Here is a 19,059-nt window from a genome sequence, read left to right as displayed (position 1 = left end):
CAAGGCACATCTGCCACAGTTTCCCCCCCCCCCCATAGCTAGCAATCCAAAACAGTCCAGTGGAGCCTGAGTGGTGGGCGTTGCCTTCTGACACACTTCCGGTGATGTCAGGGGGTGTGGCATATGCAAATACGTTGTGCTAATGAGTTATGCTAATGAGCTCCTGCACCTCTTTTTCTACGAAATGACCCCTGCCGGCAACACTGCTGTCCCGCACGGTAGGGTGGGGAAGGGTATGTGGAGGCCATAGAAAAGAAAGAGAAGGTGCCAGTCTCAACCTCCCATTGCTGCCCTCAACTAAAGCCTGGTGGAACATCTCTGCCTTACAAGCCATTACGCCAGTGAATAACACAGCAGACCACTCGAGTGATGTGGTGGTTACAGTATTGGGCTACAACTGGGTGACCTGGATTCGAATCTATCCTCTGCCAGTAAACTCACTGTGCGACTTCTCACTCAGCTTACTCTCAGTTGCTCTCTCTCTTCTTAATCTGCTTCACAGGAATAAATGAAGGAGGAGAGACCCTCTTGTGCTGCCCTAAACTCCTTAGAGGAAGGGCAGGATTAAAAGATTGTCCACAAAAGCTTGAGATCGATCCATAAAAAACAGGCAAAGCTGCTCCTTCCACCTCTGCTGTTTAACCTTCATAAAGGCCTAGTAATATCCCTTGTGCCTGTAGACAGATGCTGACCATTTCCTTATAACCCCACCTGTAGCCTTGGGCCATGGTTCAGAAATTATTTATTTATCCAAATATTTTACCCCACCTTTCCTTTTGGCTCAAGGCAACTTAACAGCAATAGTTTAAATGTTACACATTAAAATCATAATAAAATAACAAACCCCAGATACCTCCCCTTCCTGCCTTCAGTGCTAGGGCTTGCCATGGAACATGGTAAGCCAAGAGAAAACAGTGCCCTTGATCATGAACAGAGTGTCTTTCCCATGCCATTGAGTAAGCAGTGTCCAAGCTCACCTGGGATCAGGGAGGCAGGTACTGCAAGTGTTAGATACGAGACTCAGGCAGCAGGTGAAGAGTGATTAACAGCTTTATTGAACACGAAGTCAGAAGAACCAGAATGAGACAAACTATGGAGCAACAGGCTCCTTTTTAAATAGTCTGGGCTTGGCAAGCCACGCCCACATGTCAGCTAAGGTCCAATCACATACAGTACATAAAGACCAATCATTTCTCTTCCCTCCAGAACTTCCTTTGTTCTGATAGGTCGTTTTACAATACCATGTCAGATTCAAGCTCAATACATTCATGCCATTATAATACATTACATTACATACACAACAGCAAGTCAAATCAGAGAGTTCAAGAAGACACCACTGAACATTGGCACTTTGTGAAACAACCATTTTTATGCAGTCTTCTTAAAAGGCCTGAGACAAAGTTATCTGAAAGACCACCTATCTGGTGACGGAGAGGTTCATTGGAGGTCTTTGCTCTCCATGTCCCTGCCTTCCAAACATTGGTGAGTAGCACGGGGCCTTTTCTGTGGTGGGACCCCGATTGTGGAAGCAGGGCTCTTTTTGTAGAAAAAGCCCAGCAGGAACTCATTAGCATATTAGGCCACACCCCTGACAGCACAGCTCATTAGCACATTAGGCTGCACCCCCATGTTACCAGAAGTTTGGTCATCCAGCCACACCCACCTTTTGCTTCTTATTCTGTTTACCTTGTTTGTTGTCAAAACCCAGGGCCTTTTTTTGTAGCAGGAACTCCTTTGCATATTAGGCCACACACCCCTAATGTAGCCAATCCTAATGAGTTTCTGCTGTTGGATGTGGCCTATTATGCTAATGAGTTCCTGCTGGGTGTGGCGAACTTGGGAGCCAGCCGGAACTCCGTTCCTGTGCGTTCCTGCCCAAAAATAGCCCTGCTCCTCAGAAGCATTCATGAGACATCTATTTGTTGTTTAATGCAACAAGTTAAGACTCTTCTATTCTGATGGGCCTCAGCTGACTAAGAAGTCAATCTGCTCAACAAATGACCAAGTAGCTGTTTATTTTTAAGAGTTTTCTATTCTCAGGCAAGCCTGATCTCGTCAGATCTTGGGAACTAAGCAGGGTTGGAGACTACCAAGGAACTCCAGGGTTGCTATGAAGAGGCAGGCAATGGCAAACTACCTCTGAATGTCTCTTGCCTTGACAACCCTACGGGGTTGCCATTAAGTCGGCTGTGACATGACAGCAAAAGAAAAATGCTTGCCATGTACGTTTTCTTTGGTGCAGATTTTATGTTGGATTGTTTGAACTTGATCTGAACACCACATCGATGGCTTTGAGGGCAGGCAGGTATAAAGAATTCGGCACCTCACCACCAACAATGCCCTTTCCAAATAAAAATCCCCCGCTTAGAGGGAGGGGCAACATTCCCCCCCCCCATCCAGCAGGCACATAAAATGCACACCCGCAGCCCTTGCCAGTTCATAACAAAAGCGGGCGCATGACACCTCGCCTCCATTCCAATGCACAAACCCCCCACTTGCCCTCATGCAGCCCCACACTGGTTCATCCTGCCCTCCCCCGAGAATCCGCCACCCCCTGTGGGAAAGCACAATTTTGTACAGCCAGCCCGAGCCAGAGAGCAAACTTTCCCCTCTCTGACACACTCAGAGCCAACGCAGTGTGACTCCACCTCAGCTTCAGTGCCCTCGCCTTCTCTCTGTGTCTCTGTGTGCAGAAGGGAATTTCACACCGAGCAGAGGCAACATGAGAAAACCACCCCAGGAGAGCTCCGAGGGACTATTCAACATCCAAGATGTAAGTGGATTTTATTCTTCTTTGCGGAGTGGACGTCTTGTGTGTCCCCACTGCTTGCAAACTGGGGGGTTCTATCTTTCCGTGCACACGTCCATCCCCTGCTTGCCTCGACCAAACGCCCTTTCTCCTTTTGGCCTTTCCGTGACTATTAGGCACAGACGTCTAAAGCCCAGAAGGAACTTGGCAAAAGGCAGAAGATCTGTGGGGTGCTGCTCGGTATCCTGGTGCTCTCTCTCATCCTGACATTTCTCGGCATCCAGTATTTTTGGAACCCACCGCCTAACAAAGTAAGTTATCTTCTCCCACTCGGATATAAGTGATATTTCTTTTCTCTCCACAAAAGTTCTGTTTAGTCCTTCTAATGATCCCCCCCCCCTTTAGAAAACCAAACTCTGAATACTCAAGGTGATTTTTATGGAAAGTTTTAGAAACTTTTTTTTTTTTTTACGATGGGGTTTTCGCCACAAAAGCCTCCACAGCGCCGGCCACGCAATTAATTGCAAGAAAGTATTTCCCCCCCACACCGATTTTGTTTCAATTATCTTGCCAGAAACGGGTGGGAAACCCATTATGCCGCCACATTACAAGAGAAGGAGCCAAATCGGGCGGGTGATTGATCGCCATGGATTGCATTTTGAACTTTAACGGGTCTACAGCAGGAAGGGGCCACCATGAGGCGAGCTTGCTCTTGAAGGGGGGGGGGAATCTCTTCTGTTGTGTTCTTTTCTTTCATTAATCAGTTTCCAGAGGCACTTTATACCAGAGGAGTTTCAGAGCGACCTGCACATCAGAACCAGGGTCAGCAGACCCAAAAGAGGGGCAGCTGCCAGCCTTCCTCCATGACTTCCTTTGCGATGGGCGAGGGGTGGGGTTTGGCCACGAGCCCCTTCAGCAGTGCTCCCTCTAAGCTGCGGAGTCTTGTGAGCAAAAATTCTACTTTGTGAGCCACTGGCATTAAAGCTGTGAGCGAGCAATTTGGCTGCTGCAAAAATTAGTTTGCTCTGGAGCCCTCCTTCCTGAGCGAAGACAAGAATGTGTGAGCTGGAGGCTAAAAAACAGTGAGCTAGCTCACTCCAACTCAGCTTAGAGGGAACACTGTTCCTCAGTGGAACAGCTTCCTCGGGAGGTGGTGGGCTCTCCTTCTTTGGAGGTTTTCAAACAGAGGCTAGAGGGCCATCTGACAGCCATGCTGATTCTGTGAACTCAGGCAGATCATGAGAGGGAGGGCAGGAAGACTTGACTCAGTGCTTCATTCTCGTGGCCCTTTCTTCCACGCCCAGGGAAATGCTGATTGCCACTTTGGAACCAGGAAGCCATTTTTCTCCAGGCCAATTTGTGAATTTCCTGTGCAGGGGGTTCAACTAGATGAGCCCGGAGGTCCCTTTCAACTCTGTGATTCTATGAAAAGCTGTCCAAAGCTTGCAAAGGGTAGTCTGTTCACCCAGCAGCCCAACCACCACCTGGGATTCACCTGGACAATTCAGACCACAATTCCTGGGTTTACAGGCTCTACAAAAGCATGAACTCCAGGGCCCCTCTTAAACAATTCTCTTCCAGAATGGTGTGCATTCCATTCTGCAGAATTGGTTGCAGAACTGCAGCACCACAGGATTCTCAAGTTTTTGGAGGCCTTTTTTTAAAGAGACAAACTTCCCTCTAAAAAAAAATAGGCCACGTGAAATCACCGAAGCCAAAGGATTTCTAGGGGTCAGGGTCTGTGGCTTCAGGGTCTTGTGTAGCTCATCACCCTTCTCCACAAACCATCAGAATCAGGGGTCATTTCGTAGAAAAAGAGCTAGGGGAACTCATTAGCATAACTCATTAGCATATGCCACACCCCCTGACATCAGGGGCCCGGCGGTGGACCTGCAAGGTCAGTGGGAGTGCGAGGAAGCCCTGCCAAGGCCCTCCCTGGCCCCAGGCAGGCAGGGGTGGGGAGAGGCGAGGAGGAAGCAACTTACCCTCCCTCTTCTCCTGCCTCCTCCTGGCTGAATGAGGGCTGGAAGCGGGGCGGCCGGAAGCAGGGGGCGGGGCTTTGTCATGTGCCCCGCCCCCTGCACCTCACCCGGGGGAACTGCGTTCCCCCGCATTCCCCCCCAAAATGACCTCTGATCAGAATACCAACTAACAAAATACGGCCACTGAATTCACTGAGGATGGGTAGCAGCGCAGAGGACACTCAAGACACACACCAAAAAGACAACGCCAAATAATCCCTGGAACTTAGCTCATTTTAATTCATGCATGCCCTGCTTTTTCTCCCCAGTGCGGGTCCGAAGCAGCATACAGCACTGTTTCCCCCTCTTCCCTCTTTGAGACAGACTGGTTAGAGAGAGACCAGCCCAAGGTCACCCAGGGAAGCTACCCAGCAGAGCCGGGACTCAAAGCCAGTTCTTCCAGACCCTAATCTGAAACTGTAGCCGCTGTACCTTCCAAGTGGCCATTAGGATATGCTGAACTTCCACCTGACCACTAAATGCACCAAACCAAGAGGGATTAGTTGCTGCCCCCGATGCTGCCCCGATGTCAGATCTCAGAAGCTAAGCAGGGTCAGCCTTGGCTAGTATTGGGAAGGGCGACCTCCAATCAGGGTTGTGACGCAGAGGCAGGCAATGGCAAACCACCTCTGAAACGTCTCCTGCCTTGAAAACCAGGCTAGCTCCCCACCTAGTGGTGCATAATGGTAAAAGGGCTAGAACTTTGAGCTGCCAGACAGCCTTAGGATCTCCTGGCTATTCTACACACAATGCCGTACGATAATTACAATTCCCAGGGTCATACAGAAGGAAGCAATACATTCCCACAGCCATGCAGCAGCATCTTTTTCAGCAGGGCAAAGCCTGTTTCCATCATGAGAGGGTTGTGCAGGGGGTTGGACTAGATGACCCGGGAGGTCCCTCCCAATTCTATGATTCAATGAATCTAAGAGGTAGCAAAAGAAGATCTGTGAGATCTCACAGGCAGCACAAGCTCAGATGCAGTGGGGAGGCTTCCTCCAGTGACGAGCTGTCGGGGTACCCAGCCTGACTTTCCTTCATTGTCCGACCTGACAGCAACATCTGTTTGCAATCAGCCGCTGCTATTCAGAAGCTACATCTGGAGAAATCGTTTTCATTCCAGGCACATCTCACCCTCAGGTCTTTCGCCACGCAGCAAGTCAGTACCACAGCCTAGCTGCGAATCCATCGCCTGTTCCCAACGGCGACTGAGCGCCAGGCCCTGGAATCTGAAATGAAAAGAATGTGCCGGAATGCCCACTGGGGGTTAGGAATGGATAAAGACGTACTTTCTCGTTTCTTCTTTTGTTTTCTGTGAGGTCAAATGGAGCCTTTTTGGTTCACCTATTTCCACTTTGGTCATTCGCAGTTAATTTGTTACTTTTATTTTAATCTATATGCCTTTAATACACCACAGTACTGGGAAAATAATGCTCCAATTGAAGGCCTAAAATGAATACAACACACAAGAAAATGGCATGAAAATAAAGATTCATGGCTTCAACCCACACAAAATCAAAAAGGGGATTTTGAGCTGCCTGGCGAAATTCACTAGTGTTCCTAATGGGAATAAATAGGTTCTTTCCAGGCAGCCATAGGAATTCACTGAATTTCTGAAGAGACACTGAATGAAATGGACCAAGAATGATTGGTTGTTTATGATTTACTTCATTTCTTTATTGATTAATTCATTTTACTTCAGAACAAAGTTTGAGTGCAGTGGCACCTTTAAGACCAACAGTTTTATTCTGGGTATAAGCTTTCGTATAAGATACATACACCCAAAATAAAACTTCGTTGGTCTTAAAGGTGCCACTGGACTCAAACTTTGATCTGAAGTAAAATGAATTAATAAAGAAATGAAGTTAATCATAAGCAACCAATCTGCATGCACCCATAAGTGCTACTGGACTCAAATTTTGTTCTCCTGCTTCAGACTAACATGGATATCTACATGAATTTATTTTACTTCATTTATGTTTAAGAGAACATAAGAGCACAAGAGAAGCCATGTTGGATCAGGCCAATGGCCCATCCAGTCCAATATGCTTATCTAATCTCCTCTTGAAGTTTTGTGTTGTTGTTTTTTTAAAATCCCCGGAGGGATATTTTTTATTATTTTTATAAGACTACAAAACTACAAAGAAAATGTAAGGGAAGGGAATTACATCTAAGGATAAAGGATAGATAACCGCACTACACTAAAAACCCAAGAGGAGGAGATCATATCCGTGTTAATCTAAGTGTTATTAATAAAAGTGTTAGTACAACAATATACTTGTAGAGTTCTTGTTTGTCTCGGCTTCAATGTTAGTATGTTAGTTGTTGTGAGAGAACTTTCTGAGCATCTTCTTGTTATTTGCTTCAAAAGGCAATTTTCAGAGTCCTTCTGCCTTTACTTCGGTTTTCTGGCTCTGAAATCATATGTAACTTTCGTTGCGCCCGCTCCCGTTTCTACAGCAGAGTCCTCATCCGTTCCAGAGGTAGCGGAGTGACTTGATTTCGATTCTTCATCTTTGGATTCGTCCTCCAATCCCAACTGGCGTCTCAAAAATTCTTTGGCTTTAAAAATGGAGTCAATCTTTTCTCTTTTGTCATTGATTTTAAAGATGACACCCTCTGGGATCGCCCACCTGTACAAAATGCCATTGGTTTGAAGAAAATAAATTAAGTCCTTATAGCTGTTCCTCTTTTGGCGAATTTCAAATGGAATGTCTTTTAAAGTTTTAATGTTTATATTCCCCATTTTCAGTGGAGTTGCTGAAGTCACTTTTAAAATAGCATCTCTGGTCTGTCTTCTTGAGAATCTGACCACAATTTCTCCAGGCAGGCTATTTTTTAAAATATAATTGGAGTATGCCCTATAAGCAGTCTCAATCTCTTTTACTACTTCATCCGCTGTTGAGCCTATTGCTGGAGCAATAATCTCACTGAGCAGCTTCCTCATATCCTCCGTTTGCCATTCAGGAACTCCCTGGAATCTGAGAATCATGTTGGCTTTTTCCATTTGTAGCTGTAACAAACAGTTTTCTTAGAAGTTTTATTTTGCTTCAACTTCACCCATTCTTTTCTTCATTTTCTTCTTTGTGGTGTCTATCTCTTTAATTCTCTCAGTCATATGCTCCACCTTCTTCGCTGTTTCTGCCAGTTGGAGCTGCTGGGATTCGAAGTTTTGGTTCAGTGAAGTCAGTTGCTGGTTAATACCATCGAGTTGCTCCATCACCGGCTTGAGCATATCCTCTAACATTTTCATGACGTCTGCTCCCTCTTCCGGTTTTGGGCTCTGACTACCCGCCAGTTTAGCTTTAAACTTTCTTTGCAAGGCTGCCATTTTATAGGATTGTTTACAATTTCAAACCGCTTCTCACGGACTCGAAAAATCGTCACCTCGATGTCAGCGCTCAAGTAAGTCTCTCAAAACAAAATTGCTGCTTATTTCCCCCCTGCCCCCTTCATTATGCTTATCTGTCCATTCGCATAAGAGGTGTCCCTCTTTGCGTTCCACTTTTCCCACTGGGGGGGTGGTTCGCTTTTAAAATATTCCGTTTACTTTGAACTCACATTCATTGTCAGTCATTTCTCTGACCTCGCTCACAGTAATCGATATTCCACTCGATCTCCAGCGCTTGTCCCAGTTGAATCAGCTTGTGCCCGAGGGCCACACTGCTGCAGGACCGTCAGGGCGGAGGGGAGTCTCAATTCTCTTGCATTTAGCCGTCGAAGAGGCTACCCCTCAAAAGCCCTATGACCTGGAGCCTATCACAAAGGCTCCGTGTGAGTGCTACTTGTGGTAGCACCCCTCCATACCACTGGTGTGCGAGTCGCTCCCCCGAGGTCCGGGGAGAACGACCACCATCGCTGATCCACAAACCGGAAGCTCTCATCTCCTCTTGAAGTTGTCTATGCTTCCACATGTTAAGTACTCTTTGGGTGAAGAAGTACTTCCTTTTATCTGTTCTAAACCTACTGCTCATTAATTTCATTGAGTGCCCACTAGTTCTTGTATTGTGAGAAGGGGAGAAAAGTACTTCTTTGTTAACCTCTATCATGTCACCCCTCAGTCATCATTTCTGCAAGCTAAAGAGCCCTAACCTCTTTAACCTTTCTTCATAGGGAAAGTGTTTCATCCACTTAATCATTTTAGTTGCCCTTTTCTGCACTTTTTCCAATGCTATAATGTCTTTCTTGAGGAGCGGTGACCAGAACTGTACACCGTATTCCAAATGAGGCCACACCATTGATTTATGCAGGGGCATTATGATCAGTTCCCTTCTCAGTAATCCCCAGCATAGCATTTGCCTTTATTTACTGCCATTGCATGCTGGGTTGACATTTTCAGTGAGTTATCTACCACGACTCCAAGATCTATCTCCTGGTCAGTCTCCACCAGTTTCGGACCCCATCAACATGTATTTATAGTTAGGATTTTTGGCTCTAATGTGCATTACTTTGCACTTGCCCATGTGGAACCTCATTTGCCACATTGACACCCACTCGCGCAGCCTCAACAGCTCCCTCTGGAGCACCTCACAATCCTCCCTAGTTCTCACCACCCTGAACAACTTAATGTCATCCACAAACCTAGTCACTTCACTGCTTACTCCCAACTCCAGAGCATTAATGAACAAGTTAAAAAGCATCAGACAAATGTTCCCTCTCATTTTTTTTTCTTACTGAACAAAGCAGTTCACATCCTAAGCAAAATAGAACTGCTGTAATCATAAAATGGGCAATGGGCAGTTCAAGACCCTGCGTGGCTCCAGATTGCTGCTGAGTAGGGATTCCTGTGTTAATGAGCGGCCACTCGTCTGCACAGCTTAGAGGGAACACTGGACCCAGTACCAAACCCTGCGGTACCCCACAGCTTATCACCCTCCACTGTGAAAACTGCCCATTTATATTCACTCTCTGTCTCTCTTTCCTGTTCATTAACCAGTTTTTAATCCACATGAGGACTTTTCCCCTTATCCCATGACTACTGAGTTTACTTAGGAGCCTTTGATGAGGAACTTTATCAAAAGCTTTCTGGAAGTCTAGGTAAACAACATCTCAACATCTATTATGTCAATAAGCAGAGCTTACTCACGTGAAGCCATGACGCTGCCTTATGCTGAACCAGACCACTGGTCTATCAAGGTCACTATTGTCCAACTGGCAGTGGTGCTCAAGGAGGACATCAGATCTTTCACACCACCTATTACTGGAGCCTGTTAACTGGAGATGCCGGTGACTGAACCTTGGACCTTCTGCATGCGATGCAGATGCTCTGCCACAAAGCCATGGTCCCTGCTCTTCATTGGCCTTTAGGGCTCTTGGCAATCCAGATCTCTGCCAGCCAGATAGGGAGGGATCAATAATAACAGACATATTCATCCCAGTCTATTTGGACACCCCTGTCAACATACATATGATGACTGACAATCACACATCCTGCAAAATTTCAAAACTGGAGACTTGGGAAGAAGGCCAAACCCCAAACAACATTTTCGAGATTCAGTATGCAGTTCTCTCCTCCTTGTCTTTCTGCCCTCATGACATCAGGAAACAACTGTTTGCTCAGCCATTCATACAACCTTCCAGGAAAAACAAAGGGCCCCAGGACTTGATTGCCAGTGTCAAGCCAACTTGAGGAAACCCAAATAAAGAAGCGGAGCAAAACGCTGCCAAGAGAAAACAGCTTTCAGCCTTGAATCCATAAGCAAGCACCAAGAAGAGGCCCTGCACTTCCGTTTGGAGTGATGCGCCCCGCCTTCATCACTGGTCAGCTTGCCAGAGAGCTAGGAGGTAGAGCACAGGCCTTTGACCAGAAACTGGGTGTGTGGATTCAGGTTTATTCTGTGATACCCGGGTTCCCCTGTGTAAGAGCAGTAGAGTGGACGAATACTGTTAATGGTAGAACTGCTGGCACATGAAGTAGGTCATTTTTCTGTTCTGACCCACAGACGCTTTAGACTTTGGCGTGGCCTGGCTGTTGAGGAGGACAAGAAGCAGTCTGCCACTCCAGGTATCTGGAATCAAAATATCTAACTCTGAACAATGGCCCCAGAGTGTGGATAAAAACATCTGCATAATGGGGCTTTGTACAGATAGGGCTGGAGGACGGATGGAGGAAGATAGACGGACAGACTTGGGTTTTCAGAAATATCCCAAAACTTAATAGACCCCCAAAATGGAGAATTCTGACTGAGATCTTGTATGAATCATAATCACCATCACAAAGAACTTGTATAGTGGTTAAAGTGTCCATCTAGGACTAGGGACTAGACCCCAGTTCAAGTCCCCCACTCAGTATGAATTTAACTGATTCAGTGACCCACCGACACTCTGTCTCTCCATGTAGTATACCTTTCAAGGTGGTTATGAGCATAAAACCGGTGAGAGAGGAGAACCCTGTACACTGCCCTCAGCTTCTTGGGGTGGGGTGGGGGGGAATTACAAAGGACACATCGAACCTGAGTATGGACTGGAATCACCTTTTTCTGGTGCCTAGAGAGAATTTGGGAGGTGGACAAAGACGAGTATAATGTTGCTGTCGGTCTGGTGCAGTCTGCCTGTGTCCTTGCTTCTGTGCCTCCTACCATTGTAATACCCGCTCAACCTGTACATTTGTTAACAGCTCAGGACAGGAGCACACCGCAGGTCTCTTTCTGGAAGCTAATGGGATACGCAAAAGATTAAATAGTATGAGTGTTTCTCTGCCTTACCATACCAAAACAAAAAGGAGATTCTTTCCATCCATTAAGGAAAATCTCTTTTTGAAGATGCAACGCCGGGAGTTGGGACTTCTTTGAATAGAGCTCCCTCCCAGCAAGTTCTCCCACCCACCCCCCTTTAAACATCAGTTACTCAAGACCTCAATTCAGATAAGGATCATGGCACAAGGGGACTAAGCCTGCCCCCCATGCCCTTTTTCCAACCATAAACAGCTCCAATTAACCACTATTTGCCTGTTGGGGAAGCACACAGGTATTGATATGGGTGCCTATAAGTTTGCATACAGCAAACAGGCAAGGCAAAGGGCAGCTCCTCAGGGCAATTTCTAGTCACAGAAATGAAAGGGAAGCTTAACCCCTTCCTCCCTTCATGCCATAGTCCCAAACACGTCATCTTTTCAAGAGAAAAAAGTGCTCCATCCACAGTACTCCACGCATCCTGTCTGTCTGAGCCCTAGACTCTTAAAGCTCAGATTTCACCAGGATTGCAAACGAGAATACCTTCAAAATGAGACAACCAGCCAAAATCATAAAGGGGGGGGGAGACATTCCTTGCATAAAAACTGGAACGCCAAGACCCTTTTAGAAGGTGTCTTCAGATGCCACTCGGGCTGATCTAAAGCACAGCCTGTACTTGGAGAGTGCCGGAAAAGGCAGCGTGCCCCTCTTTCCTAACCTTCATCATAAACTTTCCATACTGTGCACACATTAGAAAGGCCAAAGAATTGATCCACGTGCATGCCAACAGGGGTTTGCGTCAGTGGAGCTCTTTGAAGAACCGGACCGTCAAGGCAGGCAGCAGGAGCTGGGGGCAGCTGCTCTTTTCATTTTTATTTAAAAAGAAAAAAGAAAAAGAAACGCAATGCTTCTTGCAGACACAGTCACTGTCTCTGTATGACACACACACCCCAATACACTGTTTATCCTTCCAGATTTACGGCATGGAGCACACCTTTGTCAGCCAAGGGGAGATGCAAAAGATATTAATGAAGATTGACCCCGTCAGCAGGACAGAGATCTTTCGGACTGGAAAGGACAGGGAAGAAGTTCTGGAAATACATGACTTCAAAAACGTACGTAGGTGGGTTTTTTTCCAGGGGCAAGGAGAGGTCACTGTGCACCCTTTCCAACCACATATCTTTCAAGGGCAGCCATATTTCTACTGATTCTGCACAGTAAATGGCAATTGGTATAGAACAATTGCATGGGCCTATTATGCATTAGGGATGCGTGCCAAAGGCACAATTCCCTTGCCTTTACAAGGCAACTGACCGGTCTTCATCATGGCCTTGTTATTTTATGGAGTATAAGCAAGAAACCATCAGCACTTTTGATATACTCCACTGAGAGGTGCGGGTGGCCCAGGGAATCATGGAATCCATACAAAAGCTGGCCTTTAAATTTGGTTGAGTCTCCCCACGTAGACACTGAATTCCTTGTCCCGCCTTAATATTTTAACATAGTTAAGGGTATTTAAAACATGTTGTCATAATCTGTGTAGGACTGGGGGACAAGGCCTAGTGAGGCCCAGGCCCAGGAGACCTGTGTGGGAGTGGAAAGCAGACAGCCTACAATCCCCACAATGCTTGGCGCCGGTTGTAACCAATTGGTGTCCAGGGATTGTATGAGGGGATTGTTACATAAACTTTGTGGGCTGTAGAACTGCGTTCTTTTCTCCCACAGAGTTAAGCTGAGAGGACAGTCTGGTCTGAGAGAAAGATCCCTCACTTGAGACAGAGTGAGTACAGGCACAGGCCTGGTATAAAAGGCTGTGGGCCTTGAATAATAATCAGTTAAGAGAAATAGGTAGCCGCGTTAGATTTGTTTTGTTTACCTTTAGACACTGTTATATATTAAGCACCTGGTCTTGTTTTTCCATGCCCCGTTACTGTATTAATAAACCATTTTTAATGTTCTCTGCCTGGTCATCACGCCTATATTTTTCAGCCTAAACGTGGCATTTTTGGCTGGGCTTGGGAGGGTACTCTGGGCCTTCCCAAGGGACCTTAAGTCCAGAGTGGTGGCAGAGGAAGGTGGCAACCCACAGGGTAGCATGACACATGTCTATCCCAATTTTCTCCCGATCGACAGGATTCAAAGAGAGTCATAGTCTCAACAGAAATATGTAGCATTTGCTTATTTCATTTCAAACATTTATGCCCAAGTCTTAACCCCACAAACTAAAGGCAGATCATGAAAGAGCAAAAGCTGTAGGACGGAGATCTTGTAAGTAGGGCTGACATCCTCTGAACAAGCCCTGGAATTGTCCTGGAATCACAACTGAACTCCAGACTACAGAGAGCAGCTCCCCAGGAGGGAATGGCAGCTGAGCCCACTCCCCAGCCACCACCTTCAAATCTCCAGGAATTCCCCAGGCCAGAGTTGGCAACCCAACGTGTCCAACACGTTAAACCCAATAATTAACACATGGAGTGAAAAGCCAGTACACAGAGTCAATATAGCCAAAGAAGGCTTACCAAATACCCTCTGGAACAGAACACTTGCCTATCTTCCTGGATTCAGCAAGGTGTTCCCACCATACCGACTCCAGTTGGCCATTTCAGAGGAAGGGACCTACCAGAGAGAATGCCCGTGACCAAACTGTTGCCAAACAGGCCATCCTAGTTGAGGGTGCCACCAAGAGAAGGTTTTCTGAGGAGTGCAACTGGCCAGGGCCGGCTCACGCTCTAGGCGAACTAGGCTCTTAGGGGCACCAAACTGCACCCGGTCCCGTACTCTGGGGATTTCTTGATTGTGTTTTTCATTCTTCCTAAAATGCATTTATTTTTGAAAATTGGTGGGCGCACGGGGGGGGGGGGGGGCGGAGGGGGGCGGGGGGGGGGGGGGCAGAAGGGATCCTTGCCTAGGGTGCAAAATAAGCTGGAGCCGGCCCTGCAACTGGCACACCTTGGAAGTATGGTGGGAGTCAGATGCAGGTCAGGATGTATGAGGGTCCCAGGCCACAAAGGTCTTTAAAGGTGACAATCAACACTTTTTACTGGGCCCAGAAGCATACAGGCAACCAACGCAGCTGGCCCAGCACTGGCCTTATATATCCCAAGCACTGACTCCAAACAGGAGTCCCACGGCCACATTCTACACCAACTGAAGCTTCAGAGATGTCTTCAGAGGCACACAATGCATTACAGTAGTCTGATCTGACGATTACAGCAGTGTCCATCAGTGTGGTTAGTAGAATCTGAATAAGGGGGCAGATTATGAGCCAGATGTAAAAGCCAAGGGTTTTACATACAATAAGAGTACTGGGGATAAAGCAGGCCTTTGAGAGTACCTCATACATCAGGTCCCAACTGCCTCTTATTTATATATCATGTTCAGTGTTCAGTTTGCTTCACAGCCATTATCTGGTCATAATCCCGACAACAGCGCTGTCAAGAGAGCTTTATTAACCCCACACCACAGATGAGGGCAGTGACTGAGATTGCCCAGAGCTCCCTAGCAACTTCATGGCAGAGGTAACATTTGAACCCAGGATCTCTGCAATCATAGTTCCTTATCTACCATATCGATACAATTCCCGATTCCCCCCTACCAAAAGCGAAAGATAGTGTATGTTATTCTAACTGTATGCTCTTGGAGCATGTTTTTATACCCTGCTTTTCTCTACCTTAAGGAGTCTCAAAGGGGCTTACTAGCCCTTCCTCTCCCTACATCAGACACCTTGTGAGCAATGCTCCCTCTAAGCTGTGGAGTCTTGTGAGCAAAAATTCTACTTTGCGAGCTACTGGCATTAAAGTTGTGAGTGAGCAATTTGGCTGCTGCATAAATGAGTTTGCTCTGGAGCCATCCTTCCTGAGCCGAGACAAAAATGTGTGAGCCCGAGGTTATTAAACTGTGAGCCAGCTCACACTAACTCAGCTTAGAGGGAACACTGCTTGTGAGGTAGGTGGGGCTGAGACCGTTTTCAGAGAACAGTGACTGGCCCAAGGTCACCCAGCAGGCTTCAAGTGGAGGAGTGGATCAAACCCGGTTCTCCAGATTAGAGTCCACTGCTTTTAACCGCTGTACCATATTTGGCTTTATTCACATGTATGAAGTTAATTTCCGCACATCCACACCATTCCCATTTCACCTGACTGCTTTTGTTTCATCAGGGAATAACTGGTATATTTTTTGTGGGGGATCCAAAATGCTTCATCCGAAGGCAAATGAAAGGGATACCAGAAACGTCCAACGTGGAAGCAGAGGAGCCGGAGGTATGCAGAGCTAAATAACTCGTGGGATTCAATGGAACCCAAGGACTGCCAGGGATTCACGACTGCCTGGAAAGCACAGACTGAAAGCAATCCCATTAACTTTTAAATTGCTCACAGACCAGGCAGATCCCCCCCCAGCCTGCTGAAGGAGGCCCAGCTGAAGCTGTCCAGATGGAATCAGTTTTGAGGCTGAAATTGGCCCAAGCTAAGATGGGGAAAGAGGGGGGAGTGGAGTTTCATCTAGTCCCCATGCACAGCTCCTCCAAAAAATAAACCCCACCATTTATTCATATATATAGTTTTTGCCGTTTAAGGGGATCCTGAATTTAAAAAGGGGTAAAAGGGGAAATGGAGCTGCGGTGGCTCAAGTGGTTAAGACACTGAACTGCAGGCTGTGGAAGGTCAGTTGTTCAGCAGTTCGAGACCCGGGTGCCGCATGACGGAGTGAGTTCCCGTCTCTAGTTCCAGCTCCTGCCAACCTAGCAGTTCGAAAGCAAGAAATTGCAAGTAGATAAATAGGTACCACTTCGGTGGGAAGGTAACAGCGTTCCGTGCGCCTTGGTGTTTAGTCATGCCGGCCACATGACCACGGAAACGTCTTCGGACAGCGCTGGCTCTTCGGCTTTGAAACGGAGATGAGCACCGCAACCCTAGAGTCGGATTCGACTGGCTTTCTTGCAAGGGAACCTTTACCTTTTTAAAAGGGAAAATAAGGAACATAAAGCGCCACTTGTTAAACACATTTTAAGGGCATTGCTTAATGCGAAAAAAATAAAACGTGAAAAGACAGCATGACAAGCCACAACGGAATAAAAACAGTCTATACTCCCACATGATATATTTCCATTATTTCCTATCTGTAGGACTGCAGATAATTTCTTTTGTTGATCTTCTGTTTTGGAGATTCCAAAGCTTGGTGCCCTGACGAGCAGGTCTTGAAAAATTCAGCTACTGTGTTGGAAACATACCACAAAGGTCACCTCTAGTCAGGCGTCATTTAGTAGAAAAAGAGGTGCAGAAGCTCATCAGCATAACTCATTAGCATAACGTATTTGCATATGCCACACCCTGACATTACCGGATGTGTGTCAGAAGGCAACACCCACTGCAGCTTACCTGGCTGCTTCTTGTTCCTCGTGGCCCAGGGCTGCTGGGAGCAGGGGGCAGGGCTTGTTGCATGTGCCCGCCCCCTGGACTCTTTACTGCTGGAGCTCTGCTCCTGTGCGCTCCCGCAGGAAATGACCCCTGCCTCTAGTAAAGATGCCAGTCCAGGTGGGACCTGGCGATCCCCCAGAACGACAGCCCATCTCCAGACGACAGAGATCGGTTCCCTGGGAGGAAACCGTTGCTTTAGAGGGTGGACTGTATGGCCTTGTACCCAGGGCTCTAGTCGGGGGGGAGCTCTCAGGTACGGAGCTCCGGAAGAGAACCTCTAGGGGGCGGGGCGGTCACGTGGTGAAGCCCCGCCCCTTCTTTACCCCGCCCTCTGCTTCGATCCTCATTCCGTTTGGGAATGAGGATGAAGCAGGAGGGTAAGTAGCCGGGCCTTCTGACACACTTCCGGTGATGTCAGGGGGTGTGGCCTTCTGTCACTTCCGGTGATGTCAGGGGGCGTGGCATATGCAAATAAGTTATGCTAATGAGTTATGCTAATGAGCTCCGGCAGCTCTTTTTCTACAACAAGACCCCTGCTTGTACCCTACTAAGGCCCCTGTCCTTCCCAGGCCCCATATCCCCAAATCTCCAGGAGTTTCTCAACCTGGATCTGGCAATTCTACACCCCACCCCGCCCCCTGCCAGTGGCCTGAGGGGACCTGGCAACCCGAGTCATGCCTTAGTGGTGGAATGCATTTAGAAGGTTCCAGGTACAGTCTCTGGCCTATCTAGCTTGCAAGGCTGAGGAAAGACCTTGACCTGAGGCTCCAGAAGGCCACCACCAGAGTAGACAATCCTGTGCTAGAGGCGGGGTGTCCCCAAGGTGGTGCTCGTGGGTGCCATGGAACCCACCAACACGTTTCCTGGGGCCCTCTAGTTGTTCTTAGGAAGTGGATGGGGCCACGTAGGGCTTTTGCCCAGGAAGGCTTCTGATTGGCCATTGGAGATTTGGGGTGGTGGTGTATTTTTCATATGTGCATGTATATGTGTGTGTGTGCACACGTGTGAGTGTGTGTGCACCTGGAAGTCATGGCGACCTCTGGTGACTGACCCCTACTGGGGGCCTGGAGGATATTCAGAGAGGTGGCAGAATAAAGCCTGCCCCCGCCTCCTGCCTCTGGTATTCCAAGAAGGTCTCCCATCCAAGTACCTGGCAGGGTCAGACTTGCCTGGGCTATTCATGACAAGGGGGGCAATGGAGATTTGATTGGCTGTGTAGATTTTTAAAAAACATTGTTTAGCAGCAGCTCTCACAACAGCACAATGGTCTTCATTATGTGACTGAAGGTAAGTGCAGTTGCCATTTTGGGCTTGCAGCACCACACTGGTTCAGAATTCTAAAGAGGCTCACCGATGAGAAGCACTGCCAACAATACTGAATCGGGAAGGCTGAGGCATCCTTCGTTGCTTTTGGAGTGGCAATTTTCATAGAGAAATACTATCTGGAGATTGGTTCCTTTATGAGTCTGTCAGAAGGTCTTTGCGCCGGGAAGCCAATACGAATGGAAGAAGATTCTTTGAAATGGGGTCAGACCCGGATACCCATCTCTCTTGTGGCTCCCAAGGTCGACACTTTCTCACTGGTGGCTTCCAACACTGACACCTTCAACGCTGGAGATCGAGAGGACCGCACTTCTGCAGGAGGATGTGGCGAGGTTTTTGGACTTACAAATAATGGTCCATGCTAGAGCTGAAAGGTGCAGGAGAATCTCAGAAGTATCACCGTTGTCCAGAAACCAGGATCCCATCCTTGAGCCAACGTTAACTGGGTATTTCGAAGCCAGAAGGTGCCCTGCGCATTGGTCTGATTGAGAATATATATATGAGTTGGGGGCCTGCAGATCTGTTCTGCGAACTCACTGAATCCTGCCAATGGACGGACATTTGGCCTTGGGGGAGGGCTTATTGAACTGGAGGAAAACCACCACTGTTAGTGGAACCGATTAGTGGGATCCAACTTTCTACGCATACACTCTATGTAGAGTGGAGCATACCACGACTGTTAATGAAGGGGGGGGGAGCAGAGGTCATTTCGGGGGGGGATCGCGGGGGATCGCAGTTCCCCCGGGTGAGGTACGGGGGGGGGGCACATGACGAAGCCCCGCCCCCTGCTTCCGGCCACCCCGCTTCCGGCCCTCATTCAGCCAGGAGGAGGCAGGAGAAGAGGGAGGGTAAGTTGCTTCCTCCCTGCCTCTCCCCACCCC

At 47.7% G+C, this 19,059-nt stretch overlaps 1 protein-coding gene across 1 annotated transcript in view; it reads left to right on the top strand.

The window, feature by feature from the left end:
* The first annotated feature begins 2,651 nt into the window (after positions 1-2,651).
* Positions 2,652-19,059, top strand: part of TNMD (tenomodulin) — a 19,238-nt gene continuing 2,830 nt past the window's right edge. Inside the window, exons 1-4 of the mRNA XM_015428025.1 lie at positions 2,652-2,773; positions 2,926-3,060; positions 12,416-12,556; positions 15,599-15,700. Of these exons, the coding sequence (XP_015283511.1) occupies positions 2,723-2,773; positions 2,926-3,060; positions 12,416-12,556; positions 15,599-15,700 (429 nt within the window). The 5' untranslated portion in view covers positions 2,652-2,722. The remainder of the gene's footprint in view (positions 2,774-2,925; positions 3,061-12,415; positions 12,557-15,598; positions 15,701-19,059) is intronic.

The sequence above is a fragment of the Gekko japonicus genome, unplaced genomic scaffold (assembly GCF_001447785.1).
Source record: "Gekko japonicus isolate JY-2015 unplaced genomic scaffold, Gekko_japonicus_V1.1 scaffold1022, whole genome shotgun sequence".
Lineage (NCBI taxonomy): Eukaryota > Metazoa > Chordata > Lepidosauria > Squamata > Gekkonidae > Gekko > Gekko japonicus.
Note: the sequence above shows the minus strand (reverse complement) of the source record. Positions and strands in the feature narration are given on the sequence as shown.